Below are 19,516 nucleotides of genomic sequence, written 5' to 3' on the forward strand. Positions count from 1 at the left end.
AATTTTTTTATTGAGAACTCCTAGTTTTTAAAAAAATTATCAAGAGCAAAGATGCTTAAATAAGTATTAGAAATTCAAATATTATTTTGTGCATATTACAACACTAATAATAAACTCTTAAATAAAATTTAACATCGTAACAGATTAATCTTTATTCTGTTGGATTAAGAGATACCGTTAGGGGTGGCAATATGTACTCTACTCGCGAGTATCCAATCCGACCCTACCTGATTGGGTAGGGTTGCCAACCCGATCCGCATCGGGTAGGGTAGGGTGCGGGTAGGGTTCTCGTGCGGGTCGGGTAGGGTGTGGGTTGAGCCTCAACCCTACCCGACCAACCTGCACTCTATATATGTTTATGTTATATACTTATATAAAAATATGTTTTAAGTGGATGTTGAATTAAAGACCTCTCACTAAATGCAAAAGATTCTTAACCACTAAAAAAAATCAGTTCTATTTTAAATTATCATCAAGTTATATAATAATGTTGTATATTTTTTGTAACCCGTGAGTAGGGTCGGGTACCCGCGGGTTAAGAGCGGGTAGGGTTAGGGTTGGGATATTCTCAACCGCGGGTAGGGTAGGGTTGAGTTTATATAAAAATCTCAACCCGCGGATAGGGTTAGGGTTGGATCCAAATCCTACCATACCCTACCCATTGCCACCCCTAGATACCGTAAAAATCCCGAAATTTTTTTTAATTATTAGAGAAAAGGACAAATCGATCTCTAACTTTTTTGTCCGCGGACATTTAAGTTCCTGAAGATTTAAAAATACATTTAAGTCATTGACCTCTTCAAAATCTGGACATATCGATCCCTGAGTCTAATTTGTCCAATTTTAAAAACTCTCTCACGTATGCATCCGTATCAACCAGGTCAGTACAACAGAAGTCACGTTTGATTTTTTCGATAAGTCCGAGAGACCCAAGTGAACATGAAGGATCAATATGTCCAAGTTTTAAAAAGGTTAAAAATTTAAATGTATTTTCAAATCTTCGAAGACTTAAATGTCTCCAGATCAAAAGATTAAGGACCTATTTGTCCTTTTCTCTAATTATTATGTTAACACTTAACACACAACCATGGCATCTTTAGTTCATAAGAAATTGAACATGATTTGCAGAGTCACAACCTTGAAAGAGAGAGGTGAGGTTAACGAGTCCCTGGGTTTTGGTATATCCTTTGATTTCTTGATTGTGCTTCCCACTTTCGATAACAACATCATCTTCCACACTCCGCCACCATAACACTACACAGATTCATTCCTCTTCCTTCACCATCACCGACCAATTCCCCATCATCATTACATACACACTCACGCTTTTTCAACTTTCAAAACCACCAACCATATGATTCACATGCTTATTATTTTTAATTTTTAGTTTATTTCTATTATTATGGTTTCCACCTCATAATTCCAACTCTTCCTCTTCTTTTTCTTCTTCTATTGTTACAAATTCGATCAAAGTCTCTTTCTTTGACTCATTCATTTTGTTCTCGTTAAGCAATGGTTTCTTTGTCAACGAACCCCTTCTTTTCTCTAACCACCCAAAACGCTGCGTCTCGTTCTTCTTCTTCTTTGTATTCGAGATTCGCGGCTTCAACCAAGTTCAATTCTTTCCACGCAAATAATAAAGATCATAGAAAGGTTGTTTGTGCTTGCGTCGCTCCTCCAACGAACTTCAAGAGCGAAGACTCTTCCGCGCTCAGATTCAATGTAATTATTATTCATCATTCTTCTTATCATTGCGATTTTCCAATTTTTTTTCTTTCAAATTTTCCTTTGTGTTTGAGTTGTGTGTTAGATTCTGGGAATTGTGGTTGATAAGTAGCTATAAAGTTTTGATCTTTGTAAAGTATTTCACGTGGGAGTTGTTGACGTCAACGTGGTGGTTGTTGTTGTTGGTGTCTAGGGTTCATCGAAATCGGAGCAATTGAGCACACTTCGGGAACAAGATGGTGACTCTGATGTTCTTATTGAGTGTAGAGACGTCTACAAGTCATTTGGGGAAAAGAAAATCCTCAATGGTGTTAGCTTCAAGGTGATTCATTGTTTATACTTGCGTATATATGATCCTTTTGCATATTTTTTGTTTCGTTTTGATCTCTTACTTTGTTGTTATGCTTGTTTTTGTGATGTTTTTTATGAAATGAAATGAAATAATGAATGACTTATAGTATTTCAAGGCATATTTTTTATGACAGCTATTGCAAGCTTTGGAAAGTGGGATTAGTTGGTTACACGGATTAGAGTATCTTCTTGGTTATCTGTGAAAGCAAAGTTTCTTTTATAACTTAATTTGGATCAATGCCTTTCTTATGAAAATTAGCTATTCCTCCACATCTCTCAAGGAAAGTTAGCTATTCTAGAATTGGAGGATTCAATTGATTTGGAGCTCACTAATTTTATTTTATGTTTTTTCCCCTTTACATTACAAATAGATTAGACATGGGGAAGCAGTTGGAATAATTGGTCCTTCTGGGACTGGAAAATCCACAGTTTTAAAGATTATTGCAGGATTACTTATTCCAGATAAGGTAAGTAGTTGATTGTGATGTTGATCTTGATGTCAATTCGAAATACCTGAGTTCTACTTGTTGAATCTTATTGTTGTTAAACGAACAGGGTGAAGTTTATATTCGAGGTAGAAAGAGAGTTGGTCTGGTAAGCGATGATGAGCTACATGGTCTTCGCATTGGATTAGTAAGTTTTCGAGTGATCAGCAACCTGCTCATTTTAAGTTCTATTAATTTCCCTTTGTAATGGAATTTATTTATTGGTTTACAGGTGTTCCAAAGTGCAGCACTTTTTGATTCTTTGACTGTCCGTGAAAATGTTGGTTTTCTCTTGTAAGATGCAACCTTCATTGCCTTTGAAATATTGATTCCATTTTAATCTTGTCTAAATGATGGATTTGTCTTGTTTGTTTCTGATGTGTTTGTTTTTCAGGTATGAACACTCAAGCATGCCTGAGGACCAGATATCAGAGGTTGTCAAGGAAACCTTGGCTGCTGTTGGATTGAAGGTATTCATCATAAACATGGTTACTGTTAATTTTAGGCATTACCGATGCAGTTAAGATTAGCAAAGTATACCTTTTCTTTTTGGTCTTAAGAAAGTTTTTTCCATATACATGCGGCTAGAATGCATGATCACTTTCTCTTTTCTTACTTTTTTAGGGAGTTGAGAATCGGTTGCCTTCTGAGTTATCAGGTGGAATGAAAAAACGAGTTGCTTTAGCTCGATCTATTATTTATGACAATTCAAAGGATTCAATTGAGCCTGAGGTACAATATAGCTTTTAGAATACAACTTCCCTTTTCTCTCTTAAGTCCCCCATCTTTACCCAGATTTGCAAATATTTGCTGGTATTTCCAAGTTCTTAATTAATATTTGAAATGTCTACTACTAGGTATGATTGACCAATTTTCTTTAGATATGGGTTCACCTATAAATTCAAGAACCATAAAAAGACATCTGTTGCATTTTGGATTTACTAAAATTGTCTTTGATATCAGCATGTATGAAACCATATGTAATCCAGTAGGTCAGTGACTCTGGCTTCAATTTGGAGTGAAAAAGTTATTTCCTTGTAATGTTCTCTTGATTGGACCTCCAATGGAATTTGGAATAGTGGGGCTATGTGATGACTTCATTGTCAATCCATCTTTTGGTTTTTCTTTCTTTCTTGATTTTTTTATTCTTGGATTGGTTGTAAACCATATGATGAATTTGGATAGTAAATTCTCACGATGGTCATCTGAGGTTTTCTCTGATGCAACAATCCAATAATTCTGATGGTTTGATTGCAATCTTGTAAAAAAGTTATCTCTGTTCCACTCTAGGGTAGACAATGTGAAATCTATAGCAAAGATAAGCTGGGTTCCTGTTGCATTTTTTTGTCTGTACAAACACATTGTAGCCGTTTCTCTGTTAATGGCTTTACCTAGGATTTCTGGTATTGACTCACTCAAAGCGATAGAGATATTGTTTTGAGGAGTTTCTGTTCTATACTGATCCTCTTCTCATCTTCTAGTTACTTTACGTTGCTAAAACTAGATGAATTTTCAGCTATGTAGTGTGACAATAAACTTTTTTGACTCCGGTTATACTTATTGAGTTCTTATCTGATCCAGAATTACCTGTTATGTATTTTCTATCAAAGAGAGAATGTGATTTTAAGCTAACGCATCACTTTCTTCTACACCACTTAATTTTTCCTCCAAACCTTATTTTCTTCTGTTTATAAATGGTGTTGTGCTTCTGTAAAGGTTCTCTTATATGATGAACCAACTGCTGGACTAGATCCCATTGCATCAACTGTTGTTGAGGATCTAATTCGTTCAGTGCACATAAAAGGACAAGATGCACGTGGGAAACCCGGGAACATTGCATCATATGTGGTCGTCACTCACCAACATAGTACCATTAAAAGAGCCATTGACAGGTAAGCATTTTTTTCATAATGTTGCATGTCTAGTCTTCTTCTTCCCATTCCCTCAAGTCACGTAATTTTGCTGGGATTGACAAACACGTATCTGAGAAGCTACTGCATAATTTAGGTTGGTGTTTCTACACAAGGGAAAGATTGTTTGGGAAGGAATGACTCATGAATTTACAACATCAACAAATCCAATTGTTCAACAGGTAAGTGAACACAAATTGAGTTGTTTAAGAATTCGGAGTCTAGGGGCTATAAATATGTAAATGTAACAAGTGTAGGGAATTGTACCATAGTTTATTATGTCAAAGTACTTTTCTTTCATGAAATTTTCTTGATCAGATTCGTATCATTGTACAATCACTTTTCTGGAGATCCTTCTTTACTTTTGTGATTATCTATCGAAGTCCTGATTTTTGTGGGTCTTAAGTTTATATGCTATATGTTTCCACATTAATAAAAAGCATGGGCACAATCTGAAATGGAAATCAAAAAAATATTTTCTGATCATTCAAACAAACTAATTTGCAATAGTTCATTCAGTTATGGTACATGTTTAGTATGGAAACAATACATGTTGACTAGGCATCTCTTGCCTTTGTCCGAGATTAAGGGAAGCTGAAAGCAGATCACAGTCTTGGACAAGAACCAGAAAAACATAAGAATAACAGGATTTTAGAAACAGAAACTAGGCTGAAGGAGCCTCAAAGGATTACATTATATCAAGAGAAATTGAAGTTTGATAAGACCATTGAGTTGGCTTAGATCTTGGACGATTTGACTAAATTAAGTCCCTTATATTTATTTATTTGGCCTTTTTGAGTTTATCACAGGACTGCATATTGCAGGCAAGCTTAAATTTTATAATGTGAATAACTTGGACTTTGTTTTCGACCCCCTTTTTTTTTTTCTTTCTGTTATTGCAGTTTGCATCTGGGAGCCTGGAGGGTCCTATCAAATACTAGAACATTAATGATGGTAGAGTAGCTGAAATGGGTTTATGGCTGATCTTGGCTACCCCAGATTGTGCAGATAGGAATGGAAAATGGATATAGCTTTCAACTGACAACTTATGTGAGAGCAGTAATTTTGTTGCTAAAAGAATTGTGCGGGGTTTGTCAGGGGTTTGGTAGTAATTTCCAATCTAACCTCAATTTTGAAACTTGGATTGGAAGTTAGGAAGAACAGCATAAATTGTTGCTGGCTATTGAAATTATATTAAACTTGCTGCCTCTGGAAGATGCACAATGGATTGCCCCCCTCTCCCCAAAAGAAAAAATAATGATAGTAATAATTAGTAGATTTTAGAACAAGAGGACTGGTAGAATTCAATGTATTATTACATAGTTCTATATTTAATTTTTGATGGGTTTCCACTTGATTGTAAACTATTCATTATTGTAGTCAAAATAAATCTGCTTCATGATTTTATATTCCCTCTGAACAAGGCTGCAAGCAACTCAATGAGAAATTTGAATTATTGCTTTGTATATTAGTTTGTATTTTGTTTTGTCAATCACAATCCCTGATCCTCGATCAGATTAATACTAGATATTTCTCTTTTTTTTTTTTTTCCTTATTCATCATCTTTTGGATCGGGTTGATAAAAAGGAATTTAGATCTTCTCAATTTTGAAATTTCACTTTAGAAGGTAAAGTATAATTTCTCACCTTTGAATGGTTTTTGTCATATTTTTTTTTAGTCCCACTTATGAAATAAATGATGAGAGATTACACTTTTTCTTCTAAAGTAAAACTCAAAATTTAGAAGATCCAAATCCGATAAAAAGATTGGTACTTTAATTGCTATTTAAGCCTGGTAAACACACAATTGAATTTTGTCTAAACTTACTGCTTCTAACTGCGCCAATTTGCAGTTTAGTGTAAACAATACCAAAATCAAGGCAGGTTTTTAGTTCTCCAACTAGTAAAACTACAATTTGATGCCTAGAGTCAAATTTTCATCATTGCTGCACTAGACAAACAAGCATTTTATCATGCTGAACCTACTTCAATTATACATAGCATTATATCTGAGTGGAGATGCTAATGAATGCTAAAATAACCAGTTTCAGCAAAAAAAGAACCATTCAATGATCTACAATTACTTCACCTATCAAACTTCCACGATATACATATATTCTTTTCCAGCTGAATAATGCAGGACTATTCTATCTTCACTCTACTAAACAAGATCAATGAGGCAAAGGCACAAGAGTTGTTTATACCTTTTGTGATTCACATCATGACCAAAGTCCTGTCATTTCTGGACACTAGTTCAGTAAATGATTAGCAGTTTCATCTCTTGTAACAAGACAGTTACCACATTACAAAAATGGAATTTACAGGTTAACGTTTATCACTCTCACAAGCACTAAATCAAACTTTTGTCCGGAGAATGTAGTTTCTTGCTCCAGTAGAACAAAACAAAACGACGACACCAACATCGAAACTAATAAAGGCGCTAATAAAGAAAATTCCAACAGAAATTGGTCCATCCATTCTATCTTCCCCGAAAAAACTGCCTTGCTCTGATGAAACCCTTCCATCCTCGCATCTGCCACCAGAAGATTCCAAGCATAAGTCTGGATTTCCAGCAAATGCTCCGGGAAATCTCCCATACCCTTGCTTCTGGGGAACAGATCCTGAGAAACAGTTGTAAGACAGATTCAAGGTGTCCAGAGCTTGAAGGCTAGAAATGTTTCCTGGGATATGCCCCGACAACGAATTATGAGACAGATCTAATGCTTTCAAGCTCTGCATTTTCTGCAAACCCGGAAGCTGCCCATCAAGAAAGTTGGATGATAAATTTAGATATTGTAGGCCAGCTAGGCCAAATAAGCCTCTTGGAATCTCCCCATGTAGCAAGTTGTTCGATAGATCAATTCCAACCATTGAGGAAAGATTATAAGTGAAACTGGATTGATTGTTATCGGAAACAATCACGGATACTCTCAGCTGAACATTTCTTGTTGCACCTGTTGGCTCTTTAACAGTTAAGTCTCTGTTGTTAAACAATGAACTACCCTTAACATTAACATCAGGTATGAACCCAGAGAACTTGTTGCGTGAGAAATCCATCATTTCTATTGCTTGAAATGTGAACAACCAACTAGGCAAAGTTCCACTGAATTTGTTCTGAGCTAGAGACAGATACCTGAGGTTTGTCCATTTGGTTATTGCATCATTCAAGGATCCAGAAAGATCATTAGAACTAAAATCAACAATCTCTAGAGATTTACATCCAGCCAAAGTGAGTGGAATGTCCCCTGAGAACCTGTTATTGCTTATGTCCAGTATCTTCAAGCTATCCAGTGCATCGAACTCCGGTTGAATCACGCCAGAAAGATTGTTATTATTAAGTATGAGGGCAAGCAGCTGAAAGCACCCAACAATATTCAGCGGAATAGTGCCAGATAGTGAGTTGTGTGAGAGATCAATGACTTCGAGGTAAGTCAAATTTCCAATCCTAGCAGGAATTTCTCCGGACAGAAGGTTGTGAGATAAGAACAAAGCCTGCAAGCTTTTCAATTCTGTAATTTTCAAAGGAATTTCACCAGAGAATTGATTGTGTGAAAGGTCAAGAAGAACCAGGCCCTGTTTTTCTGTCGTCTCCGCAATTTTACCTGGAATTGGACCACTCAGACCATTATTACTCAAGTCCAAAACCAGGAGCTTCTCTGAGAACACTAGTCTTGGAGATATTCTATACTTCAAGTGGTTCCCTGATAGGTTCAGATGACTCAAAACTTCAAGTGATGCAATACAGGCAGGTATTCCCCCCACAATTGAATTGTTTGACAGATTCAATACAGTTAGAGACTTAATCGCAGCCGAAAAGCAAGGCAAAGTACCCGAAAACCGATTCGAAGCCAGATTAAGCAAAACCAGTGGCTGGTGAAAATCAACCAGATTTCCAGAGAGCAAATTATTCTCAAGGTCCAAATAATTAAGGGACTTCAAGTAAACCAAGCTATCAGGTATCATCCCACTGAATGAGCAGAAACCAAGCTGCAATCTCTCCAAATAAGCAGAGAAATTACCAATCCAACCAGGAATTGGCCCTCCCAAATCAGGGTTCCCACTCAGAACAAGCTCAGTAAGTTGCTTAAGCCTCACGAAGGAATCTGGCACCCCACCATGGAACCGGTTGTGACTGAGATCAACGGCTCGAAGACCAAGCAAGTTCCCAAAACATACAGGTAGAGGGCATGTGAAGTTATTGTGTGAAAAATCCACCTTTTCAAGGTATGAAAGGTTACAAAAACTCGGGTGGATTTGGCCTGACAAGTTCATACTTGTGAGGTTAACCAAAAGAACATGGCCAGTGTTGTCACAGGTGATTCCATTCCAATTAGTGCAGTTATTGTTGGAGCTACCCCAATTGGACAAAACCTGGTCAGGGTCTTGAATCCATGACTTGAAGCACAAAAGTGAAACTTTGTCTTGTGGGTGAATATCAATTGAGTGACAAGTGGTTGAACACAGAAGAAAAATCATACACAAGAGTGTGAGTGGATGCAAAAAACAATGGTGGGGTGTGAAGGAAAAAAAGGAGGAAATAGCATAACCCCATGTGTGTCCCATTGTAAAGTTGCAATCTTTAGGAATGGAAACAAGAGTTCTAAACAGAAACAAGGTGTAAAAACATGAACTTGAAGGCAACAACTTGAAGAATAGAATGAAAAAACAGAAAAGTAGAGAGAAAGAGAGAAGATTGAAAAAGAAGGAAGAAACTTACATTGGTGTTTGTGTGTTGTGTTGGGTGGTGCTGCAATGAGGAAAAGTGGTGGTGCCTAATTCCACAGCAAAGGGAGGGTTTAGATTAGATTAGATCAAAGAAAGAAAAATAAAGTGGCTTTTTTTTCTTGCCGTGCTTGCTTCATCTGCATCAGCATTACCCTTTTCTTTTTTTCTTTTTTATATTTTTCCCCATTCACTTGCAGTTGCAGATGTGGCATATGTTCCTGTTCTGAGTGTTACTGCCACTGCTCCCGCTATATTCCTCTTCACTGTTTTTTTTTTTTTGAAAACTCAAGTGCATTCGCCGTGAAGTTGATAAATGAGAGTGGTTAGATAAAAATTTAGCCAAATCAATCAAATAATCTAACAATTCTCAATTATCAACTTCACGTTAAATTGACTGCATTTAAATTTTTACATTTTTTATTATTATTATTTTATTTTAGAGAACAATTTAATAGTTAAATTTAAATTTTAACTAGCATTATTTTTACTCAAGTACTACTTCAAAATTAAATTTAATTTTGGTATACTCTAGTTGTAAAAAATGTTTTACAATAAAAAGTTTTTTACATACATTTAATTATGTATAGTACAAAAATAAATTTTTATATTAATTACATGACATAAATAATCAATTTAATTCAATATTTTTGTAAAATATTTCGATCAAAATTAAACTCTTAAAATTTTTCTTAAAAAAATATTAAAAATAGCAATATATATAATTATAAAATTATCTCGATAAAGCCTAATAATAATATACAACAATAATAAAGTCTTATCTCATTGACTAAATCCCAAGATTCAGTTCTGGGCACAATATTAGTCCTTGAACCCTTTCTAATATTGAATTAGCGAACTAAATGCTGAATTGGCTCTGACTTGTCACGCTGGATATATGGCTAAACAGCGTCGTTTCATTTTGGCATTTAAACAAGGCAAAAACGAACAAAAGAAGAAGAATTTATATGATGTACAAATTATTATATCTTCCTAAATGCTAATACTCAAGATGACCTCTAAAGTTTGACTTTCAATTTAATTTAGCTCTCAAATTTTCAATTGGCTCTAATTATACCCTGAAATTTTGACTTATGTCTCAATTTGGTCTTTTTGTTATTTTTCATCACGAAAAGCTGACCTGGCACATTTAGTTGATACCTAACTAACACTTTAACGGTTAGATGACGTGGCCAAATTTTTCAAAATATCAATTTAATCACTTATAATTTGAACATAAAACCTAGCAACCCCAATTCTCCCAAATTGTAGTAGTATCTTCAAGAGTTGGAAAGGATGTTGGAGAGCAGCAGCCAAGATTCAAGTAGTTTTAGTAGAGTTCGTTCGCATGGTGTTTGGGTGAAGAACGCACAGACAGCTGCATTGGTGCGGTTGTGGGTTGCGACCTGTTCTTCAATGGCCTAAGATGGATTCTAATTCAGAGAGATTATTTTATGGATGCCCTAACAATAATGTGAGTTGGTTGAATTGTTGCAACTTGATTCTATGTCTTATTTATCAAATTCTTGTTGGTTTGTAGTTGTTCTTTCTCTCAAATTTTTTGGGTATTTGGTGTTGTAGACTATCGTTAAGAGATGATGTGATTTTTTTAAATGGGCAGATGTTGAAGAAGAAGAAGTCATAATTGAAAGAAATGAAACTCCAGTTAATAAAAATTATTGAAAAATATCTCTAGAATAAAAAATTAGTACAGTTGAAATTGAAATTAAAATTTTAAGAATGTGGAATATTACGTTTTTTGTGTTTGTCATTATTTTTAGGGTTGTGATTGTAGTCTATGAATTAAATGAAATGAAATATATGTAAATCTGATATTAATTATGTGAATAAAATATTATTATATATTTGATTGTTTTTTTTTTCATATAACTGAAAGTTGATGATATAATAGAAATGAGATTTTATGTCCTTTTGAGTAATAATGTATCCTATAAAAGTTATTTAAAACTGATATTACATGAAAGAGGTATAAAATTTTATAAAATAAGTTATAAAAAAAATAAAAGATAGTTCGCAATTTATTAATTCATAGTAATTAATTATTATTATTAGTGATAAACAACATTAACGGTAATAGTGTCTGTTATAACATACTACAATATTCTACATAACACAGTTTTAAAATATCCTAATCAAAACACAATATCTTACATAACAAAATCTTAAAATATGGAAAGAGTATAATTTAAAAAGACTCTACAAAATATCACATTTTGAGGCGATGGAAGAGTCGTTAAATTGTCTATACTAGCAGAATATCTCAGCAAACTGTGCTGCAAATGTGAAGGAACCATATGTGGATCCCTCATCTCATCTTCATTTCCTGGGTGTACATTGTTGTAACTTTGGAACTTCACAATTATTAGTTACAGATAGGCAATTGATATAATTTGTATTAGAATAAGTTACTATGATTTTTGGTTTTCGGCATATAAGCTGCTCATATTGCAATTGGAGGCAACAATTAACACTGTGAATTCATCTAGAGCCCAAGATATCAATATAAGTCCGGAGAAAGAGTAGTCCTGCCTTTAACTAAGAATACATCCAGCTAGTGAATTGTTTTTGTCATAAACCAAACTGTCATTTAATTTGGTGACAAAATTCTCTCTATAATAATACAAAATCGTTATACCATCATTTATTTGCAAATAAAATTTAAAATGACACAATAGTTAAAAATAATACTAAATTTAATATATTAAAAAAAGTAATTTAGATGACAGACAATTTATTTAGAGTCTAGTTTTAATATATTGAATAATTCAATCAATCAAAAGTATTTTGACAACCATTAAAAAAAGTGTTAAAATTTAAAATTTAAAGCAGAGTATTTTATTAAAAATGTCTAATTTAAATCCAATCTCAATCATGCAATTATCTAAATATATGTAAGAATAATTGACCATTTGTACCCATGATAGTTCAGAACGCTGACAAATATACCCATCGTAGAAGGAAACTGACTTTGTAACCATGAGAGATGGGCTCCGTGTGACAAAAATAGCCTGGCTTGGGTTGGCACCTGCTTCGAGTTTGTATAGTCCTACATGGCAATCCGAACCTCCCAAAGCCCAATCCACGTGGAATTTAACATTAAAAAATTTAACATTGAAGAAAAATTCGCGGACCTTGACTATGCCCTAGCAGAGAACGTCCTTTTGTTTCCTAGCCGGAGAAGATGCCGGGAACACTCCGAAACCATCAATCTGAAGCTACGGCTTTCAACGTTGTCATTCGGAAGTTGGAAAAGGCATTTGGAGCAGTACAGAGCCATCAAAACGAGAACGTGGTAGAGGAACTTGCAAGGAATAGGCAGCGGAGCTCGAACCCTGGGATTTCGTCGCCGACGGTGTAGAGGTCACCCCCTTTGCTCGGCAGAGAGCTGAGGTATGTCATTGCCAGTGTTAATTTATTTCAAATGTCACTGAGACTAGTTGGACAGATTACATTACCATATGAAATCGTGGCTGAGAGTTGCTAAATTAGTTGATTAATTGATTTAGGGTTTCTGTTAGGTGCTGAAGTAGTTGATTTATGGTTTGTGTTAGGTGTAGTAACATGCACTGTTATCTTAGAATGTGTTGGTTTATTTCAGTTTCAGGAATGGCCACCATCCATATAACACTATGTATTAATCATAGAGGACGGTTTGAGAGAGGGCCGTCTGGGAAGCTTACTTATGTTGATGGTGAAGTCACAGAGATAGAGAGGGTTAATGTTGATACCTTGAATGGCTTTTTCGTATCTGATTTGGTGAAGGACATAGGATATACATCTGTTTCTAAATTTTTCTGGCTGGAACCTGGGAAAGGGCTTGATGATGGGTTGAGGGAGCTCAAGGTTGACATGGATATAGTTAGGATGTATGAGGCAGCTGTGAAGAACAGTAACAGAGTAAATGTATATACAGAGCATCCGGTGGATGAGCCCGTGTTAGTAGAGGAGAACAACATGACTCCATCAAAGAGGAGAGTAAAGCGGTGTGCTAAAAGGGTTCCAACTCCGAAAAAGAGTCCCAAAAGAAGGTTGATAGTAGTGGAAGATGAGGATGATGCTGATATTGTAAGTAATCTGCAAGTTGGGATGGATGACCGAAAAAGGAATGAGACCCAGAGCAGGGAAGGGGCCTATGAAGCACATACACAGGCTGGTTTGGATGCCCAAAAAGAGGACAATATCATTATGGAAGAGGAGACAGCAGACCCACAACTCTCAGGTGTTTCTCAGCCTCCCCCAACACCTGGCATACCAGATAAACCACCATCAAGTCAGTCCCAACCTTCCCAGCCACCTATTGAACAAGATCAGCAACCAACACATACTGCTTGTTCAGACTCAGTCCCTGCTTCTGAACCCAATGTCTCTACACCTCTTGAACCAGAACAACTAACCCAATACACCCCTCATCCATATGGGAATCCACTCTCACAATCAATCCCTCAGACATTCCCACCCTCTGACACGAATAGGACTCCCCAGAATGATCAGAGCAATCCTTCAGAGGAGGTTCAGGGAAGGCCAAAGGTGAATAAGAGGAGATCAACTAGGAGGCCCCCCATACAGGCCAGTCTTTCATTCCAAACCCCGATCCAGACAAGCCTCCAACCTTCTACGTCCCCGTTGATGATGATGATTTCTCTGATGAAAATCCTGGTCATCATTGCTATGAATCAGAGGAATTGCATAACATAGCAAGTGACGACGATACCGAACAAACTCCAGTTTTTCCTCAGAGCAATCCTGCTGCTCCAGTTAACCAGGTCCTGGTCATCATTTTAGATTGCAGCAACAACTTCAAACATTATGTATCTACATCAGTGTATCACATGAAAAGCAAACCAGTATAGATTAGGAACAACCCATATCATTCAAAAATTTTAACTATGACAGAACAAAGACCTCTCTTTTTACAAGTCTTATGATTTCATAACCAAATACAACTCACAAAACAGACAAAATGCTACCCCCAGTGCAACAGTAATAATCATCACTCTAATTTCCCTAATTTCACCCCTAATTTCAACCCTAAATTTGTCTATCTTCTTAGCCATAATTGAGGATGCTTGCAGATTTTCCCCCCTGAATTCAGAGTCAATCCATCATCAGGTGTTGCATAACAATGCTCGAACTTCCTCTTGGCTAAACATCTTGCCACACCCTCCCATCCTTGTTCGAGTTCATCCACCCAAACAAAGTATCTGCAATCTCTTGTCTAAGAGAAAAAAAATCCCAAATTTGTCAACTAAAACTCAGAAATCATTGTCTAACCTCAACAACAACAGCAGCTGTCCCTTACCGCCCATAGAGGACATCTGATGAACCATCTGTTAGGGTTCGTAATCGTTCCAGACTCCATCAACACAACATCTATCCCACAGAAACATTTGCCGTCGAGCTTCTTCTCCTTCATCTTCTTCGAACTTGAAGAACTGCTGCGAGTTCCAAAATTTCCATCTGAGTTAAATCTGCGTGATGACATCGCTGGGGTTCTGAGATCACTCTGGGTTATGGTTCGAATTGCAACAAAATTTCAGATTTGGGGTTATGGTTCGAATTGGGGAAGAGAGCTTGCTAGGGTTTTCATTTCAACCATTATCTACGTATACAACGTTCAGATCCACGTGGATTAGGCTTTGGGAGGTTCGGATTGCCATGTAGGACTATACAAACCCGAAGCAGGTGCCAACCCAAGCCAGGCTATTTTTGTCACACGGAGCCCATCTCTCATGGTTACAAAGTCAGTTTCCTTCTACGATGGGTACATTTGTCAGCGTTCTGAACTATCATGGGTACAAATGGTCAATTATTCATATATGTAATTATATTTTTTCTGTTATGTACAGTAATTGTATTAGAGAACCATAAAAGAATAAGATTGTCATTTTAAATTGATCAAAGAGTAATACAATTGCTCTAACAATGGCTGCTCCGATAATAAATATATATAATTTCAACTGAAAAATAATGGACAAAGAATTAAAATGGGATATGAAGGAATAAGATTGTCATTTTAAAATGGAATATGAAAAATCAATGACTGCTCAAACGGACAAAGAATTAAAAGATTCAGTTGATCATATGTATATACATAAAAAAAAATCAAACCCTAGCATACAAGAACCCTACCATCACCAACAACCATAATCAACCAACGTCTCCCAAAGATTCACTAATAAAGTAGAGCGAGAAAAATGAAAAACAAACTTCAACCAATATTTTGCAAAAAACAAAGCATTGTATGTTGAGAGTAACGAAATCCACATGGAGACAGGAACCCGTCCCTCGAATAAACGGAAACGGGGTGGGGATTGAGGTACCCAGCCCATAAAGACTCGCTAAATTCCCAATAGTGTGAAATTACTAAAATATCCTCTTTAAAACATCATCAAGCCAAAAGTTCACCATAACCACCACACTAGCCGAGCTATAACTCACCAAAAACTCAACCTGCTCTATTAAAACATCGTTAGGCTAAACTTGAAGGCTGTGATATGGTCGGTAAAACTTAATTAAAAAGCAATAAATCGGCCTTATACGTTTAGCTCGGCCCCACACGTTATGACTTATTCAAACGTCATAATTCGAATTCACACAAAATAAGTATCGTAACGACTTAATACAGTATTACTATTGAAGGTTACAGAAGATTTAGAGAAGGGGGGTTAAATCTATGGCCTTCTTTTGCTTTGATGGATCAAGCCTTTAATATCAAACTTTCATTTAAAATCTGTTTGAACTGTGCAGCGAAAATTTTATGAGACAATTTTATTTTGTCTCATAAATATTAGAAAACAGAACATAGAGAAAGAGAAGAAGAATAACACAGGCATGTATCCTGGTTCGGTTGCCTTGTGCAATGCAACCTACATCCAGTCTCCACCACAACAGTGGTAGAATTTTCACTATAATTAAAGTATTACATACACCAATTTCTCAAGATTCTCTCAATCCTTTCTCTCTCAAGTTCTTATCTAACTTGACTTAGTTATGCTAATACCTAACTCTTCACTCTAAGTGCTAACCCAACTTAGAAAGGGGCACCTCACAGTTACAAGACGCAAGACATATGAAACAACCTAAAGAAATCTGAAATCACTCTAGGCTTTTCTCTCAAATGTTTCACTCAGTCTTTTGTCACTCATAGGCTTTTTCTTAATTTTTCTCTTTCACCCTTTTACCTCTCAAGAAATTACAGAAAGATATACATTGAAAATGAAATACAGACTGTAAAACATGAAGGAGATTGATGCTTTAACAGCCTCTGTTGCTATAGGTTGAACCAGATTCAGCTAACTCAGAATTAGTTCTTCATCTTGGCGGAATGCTTCTTTAACTTAGAAAACACTGTCCAAAACGTTGAACCCTTCACAGTGAAGCTCTCAAATAAACTCAGATTCTGGTTCTCTCTCCTTGTCTTTAGAAAGATGAAGATTTTTCTTTTTGTACCTTTTTCTAAGTTGCTGTATTGATCTCTTCTAAGTCAACTCTTCGAGCTGTGTGCTTCTCAGGCTTGTCATTCACTTTCTTCAATTAACCTCCAAATTAGGGATTTCAAAGTTGGTCATTTTGCTTGACCGAAGATCTCAGATCAGTAAAGAGAAATGTTTCATTGTAATCCCAAATCTGAACCCTTGAGCAAATGCTTTGTCCCCAAGAAATAATTTTAGCCTTTGATTCACAACAATGATTATCAGAGAACACTTTCTCCATTTATCCCAAATTGGAGTTGTACAGATTTGGAGAAGGATTAAATAAAGTAAATTGCATGTAAATGAAAATAAATCACCTTTATCCTCTAACTTAGCTTAGCTTACTTTGATTTGGGTAATTAGACACTACCTTTTGAGTTTTACCTTTCTCTTTCTTTCTTCTCTTGGTGAAATGAACAAGGAGAACGACTCTCTCTCTCTCTCTCTCTCTCTCTGATTTTGACTGAAGCAAATTATGTGAACGTTGGCTTTGGAAAGCTTCAACTTGGTGGAAGCTCGCTTCTTGGACTTGGGTTGGATATATGTTCCATCTGGCACAGCTGAATTCTTTGTTCTATTATTTTTGGGCTTTGTTAGCTAGAGAACTCACTAATAATCTTTGTTTCAATTACTCTATCTCATTGGGTTTCTGTTGTTGTAAGTTTGGCCTGCAACATTATTCAAAACAATTAAAAGCTAATTGGGTGTTTAACCCATTAGATCAATGTTTTTCATCATCAATTGAGTTAGTTAATTTCTTAACTCAACAACTATCCTTCAATGAAAATGATTGCCAAAAATGTAACTGTTCTGCTTCACCTCACATAAAAAAGGTATGACATGTTATCTTCGGCAGAACGAGCACAAAAAATACACACAATACTGACTTAAGCATCGGAGTGCCTTTTGCAGGTGCATCCCTCCTTTTTGTTCTCACCGTGATGTGGTATATTCTCTGGACGAAAAGCTCGGACATTTAAGCCACTAGCTCAGAATTGAGGATAACAACTCGGTGCCGATGGTTGGAAGACGAGTTACATCCAATCCATTCGCACAAGAACAGTTATTATGTTGAATATGTTTAAATTGTCTTGTTTTTTGTTGTCCACATTATTCCCCAGCCTGACAGGTCAAAAGACTAATTCGTCGCAGATCTGAGCTCTATTTAATAGTCTGTTGTTGGTCAACGGGTTACTACATATACAAGGCTCCGCTACTTGTTTAAGCAGACGAGTGAACTGACCACTCAACCAACTCAAGTTAGTTATTTTAATTGTCTTTATATTTTAGTTGAATTATATAAAATCTTATCATAATTTTTTTATTATTAAAATTTAATATTCACGGATATCTACAGATATATGCCTGTTCTATAAACAAAATAAATGAGATCTGTAATAGAAATAGAGCGAAAACTAGAGGAAAAAGATGGAGAAAGGAGAGAGTTTCTACCCCTATAAATATTCATTACCATCTCTAATCACATTAGCACTTTGATAACTGATTTAGTACCGAAAATAATAAAGAAAATCTTGAAAGAAATTTGAAAGACTACTATAATTAAAACTCTATCTAACAGATTATTATAAAAAAATTTAAATCTCAAAGACCATTTAAATAATCAGAAAAGCTCTACATCCATTTAAAAATTACATGAATGTTATCCAAGTACCTTCCACTATACGCGTTTTACACTCGTTTGTTTTACACGTGCCTCATATAACGTATATAACGTAATCCTTCTTTTGCGTGATCAACCTTTCTCAATGTAAACCTTGTTCTATTCTCACGTTTTCTTTCTTCTTCCTCTTCTCCTCCTTCTTCTTCAACCTAATTAAATTCGTTCTTCTCCCCTATTTGCATTTTTCTTCTTTGCATTATGGATCTGGATTGACTTCAACATAATTAGCTTCGTCGTTCTTCTTATTCTTCGTTTTCTTCGTCGATCTACACTTTTGAATTGAAACAATGAATGAATCAACTTTAAATCAGTTGAATGAGTGTGATTTGGATAATTCTTCCGAAACGCATCAATTTGATGAGGTTTGGATTATTGAATTTTGAATCGAATTCAATTGAATGCAATTGCTAATTTTATTTGAATTGAATTGAATGGACTGAGGTGATCTGTATCTGAATTGAATTGATAATATGTATAATGGTTTCGTTCATTGTGAGTAACTTTTCAGTTTGGTAAGTACTATAGAGTTGTTTCACCATATCCATGTGTTCGGTTCGGTATGCAGAAAGGAGTCTAAAAAAATTAGACGAATATATTCTGTTTTGTTCCCTAAGTACTATATAATTGTTTCACCGTAATTAAGATTTTGGTTCACTGTATTTAAGATTTCAGTTCACCGTGCAGATCAACTGTGTTGTGGATGAAAAATTCATCCCAAAGGTGGGAATGATTTTCAAGATACTAGAAGAAGCTGGAAAGTTCTACAAACATTATTCCAAACTTGTCGGTTTTTCTACGAAAATAAGGAACACGACTCGGGACGGAGACAAGATTAAGAATCAACTAATTGTATGCACTAGAGAGGGGAGGTGAAAATCCAAGATATCTCCAACTTTGAAGACAAACCCTTCAGCTGGGTTAAATTGTCCGGCCAGAATTTACATACACATAATGAAGGATGTTGGTCTTTGGACAATTTCCAAAGTTATGGTGGAGTAACATAATTATTCTTAACTTACATTGGTGGAGTTTTAAAACTCTTTCTTGGATGGATTTTCAGGGTTTAAGGTTTTGAGTTTAGGATTTTAGGGGTTTAGGGTTCAGTGTTCAGGGTTAAGGGTTAAGGGTTAAAGGTTCAGGGGTTCAGGGG

The 19,516-nt window shown here is 35.8% G+C and overlaps 2 protein-coding genes and 1 non-coding gene across 4 annotated transcripts; 2 read left to right on the forward strand and 1 right to left on the reverse strand.

Annotated features, from left to right (window-relative positions):
• Positions 1-1,075: 1,075 nt before the first annotated feature.
• Positions 1,076-5,937, forward strand: LOC112744229 (protein TRIGALACTOSYLDIACYLGLYCEROL 3, chloroplastic). The gene is made up of 10 exons (XM_025793785.2): positions 1,076-1,722; positions 1,919-2,047; positions 2,448-2,543; positions 2,632-2,709; positions 2,794-2,855; positions 2,956-3,031; positions 3,186-3,293; positions 4,278-4,453; positions 4,569-4,653; positions 5,374-5,937. The coding sequence occupies exons 1-10, from the start codon at positions 1,513-1,515 to the stop codon at positions 5,410-5,412; spliced, it is 1,059 nt and encodes a 352-aa protein (XP_025649570.1). The 5' UTR covers positions 1,076-1,512; the 3' UTR covers positions 5,413-5,937.
• LOC112746369 (small nucleolar RNA Z161/Z228) lies at positions 3,723-3,809 on the forward strand. Its single transcript, XR_003174258.1, has one exon. It is a non-coding gene; the product is annotated as a small nucleolar RNA Z161/Z228 (small nucleolar RNA).
• A 578-nt stretch (positions 5,938-6,515) lies between the features above and the next one.
• LOC112744230 (receptor-like protein CLAVATA2) lies at positions 6,516-9,428 on the reverse strand. Of its 2 annotated transcripts, XM_025793787.3 has the most exons (2): positions 9,188-9,420; positions 6,516-8,891 (listed from the first exon to the last, which is right to left on the reverse strand). In XM_025793787.3, the coding sequence occupies exon 2, from the start codon at positions 8,740-8,742 to the stop codon at positions 6,826-6,828; it is 1,917 nt and encodes a 638-aa protein (XP_025649572.1). In that variant the 5' UTR covers positions 8,743-8,891; positions 9,188-9,420; the 3' UTR covers positions 6,516-6,825. The 2 variants fall into 2 exon arrangements, with proteins under 2 accessions (XP_025649572.1, XP_025649571.1); XM_025793786.3 differs by having other exon boundaries at positions 6,516-9,428.
• Between the last annotated feature and the right edge of the window lie 10,088 nt (positions 9,429-19,516).

This window comes from Arachis hypogaea, chromosome 14, assembly GCF_003086295.3.
Source record: "Arachis hypogaea cultivar Tifrunner chromosome 14, arahy.Tifrunner.gnm2.J5K5, whole genome shotgun sequence".
In the NCBI taxonomy this organism is placed as follows: Eukaryota; Viridiplantae; Streptophyta; class Magnoliopsida; order Fabales; family Fabaceae; genus Arachis; species Arachis hypogaea.

Excerpts from the sequence above, each read along its gene's own strand:
- LOC112744229 (XM_025793785.2), top strand. The coding sequence starts at position 1,513 with ATGGTTTCTTTGTCAACGAACCCCTTCTTTTCTCTAACCACCCAAAAC. Across the intron at positions 2,544-2,631 it reads GATTACTTATTCCAGATAAG|GGTGAAGTTTATATTCGAGG; the intron begins GTAAGTAGTTGA and ends TTAAACGAACAG. Across the intron at positions 2,710-2,793 it reads ATGGTCTTCGCATTGGATTA|GTGTTCCAAAGTGCAGCACT; the intron begins GTAAGTTTTCGA and ends ATTGGTTTACAG.
- LOC112744230 (XM_025793786.3), bottom strand. The coding sequence starts at position 9,033 with ATGGGACACACATGGGGTTATGCTATTTCCTCCTTTTTTTCCTTCACA.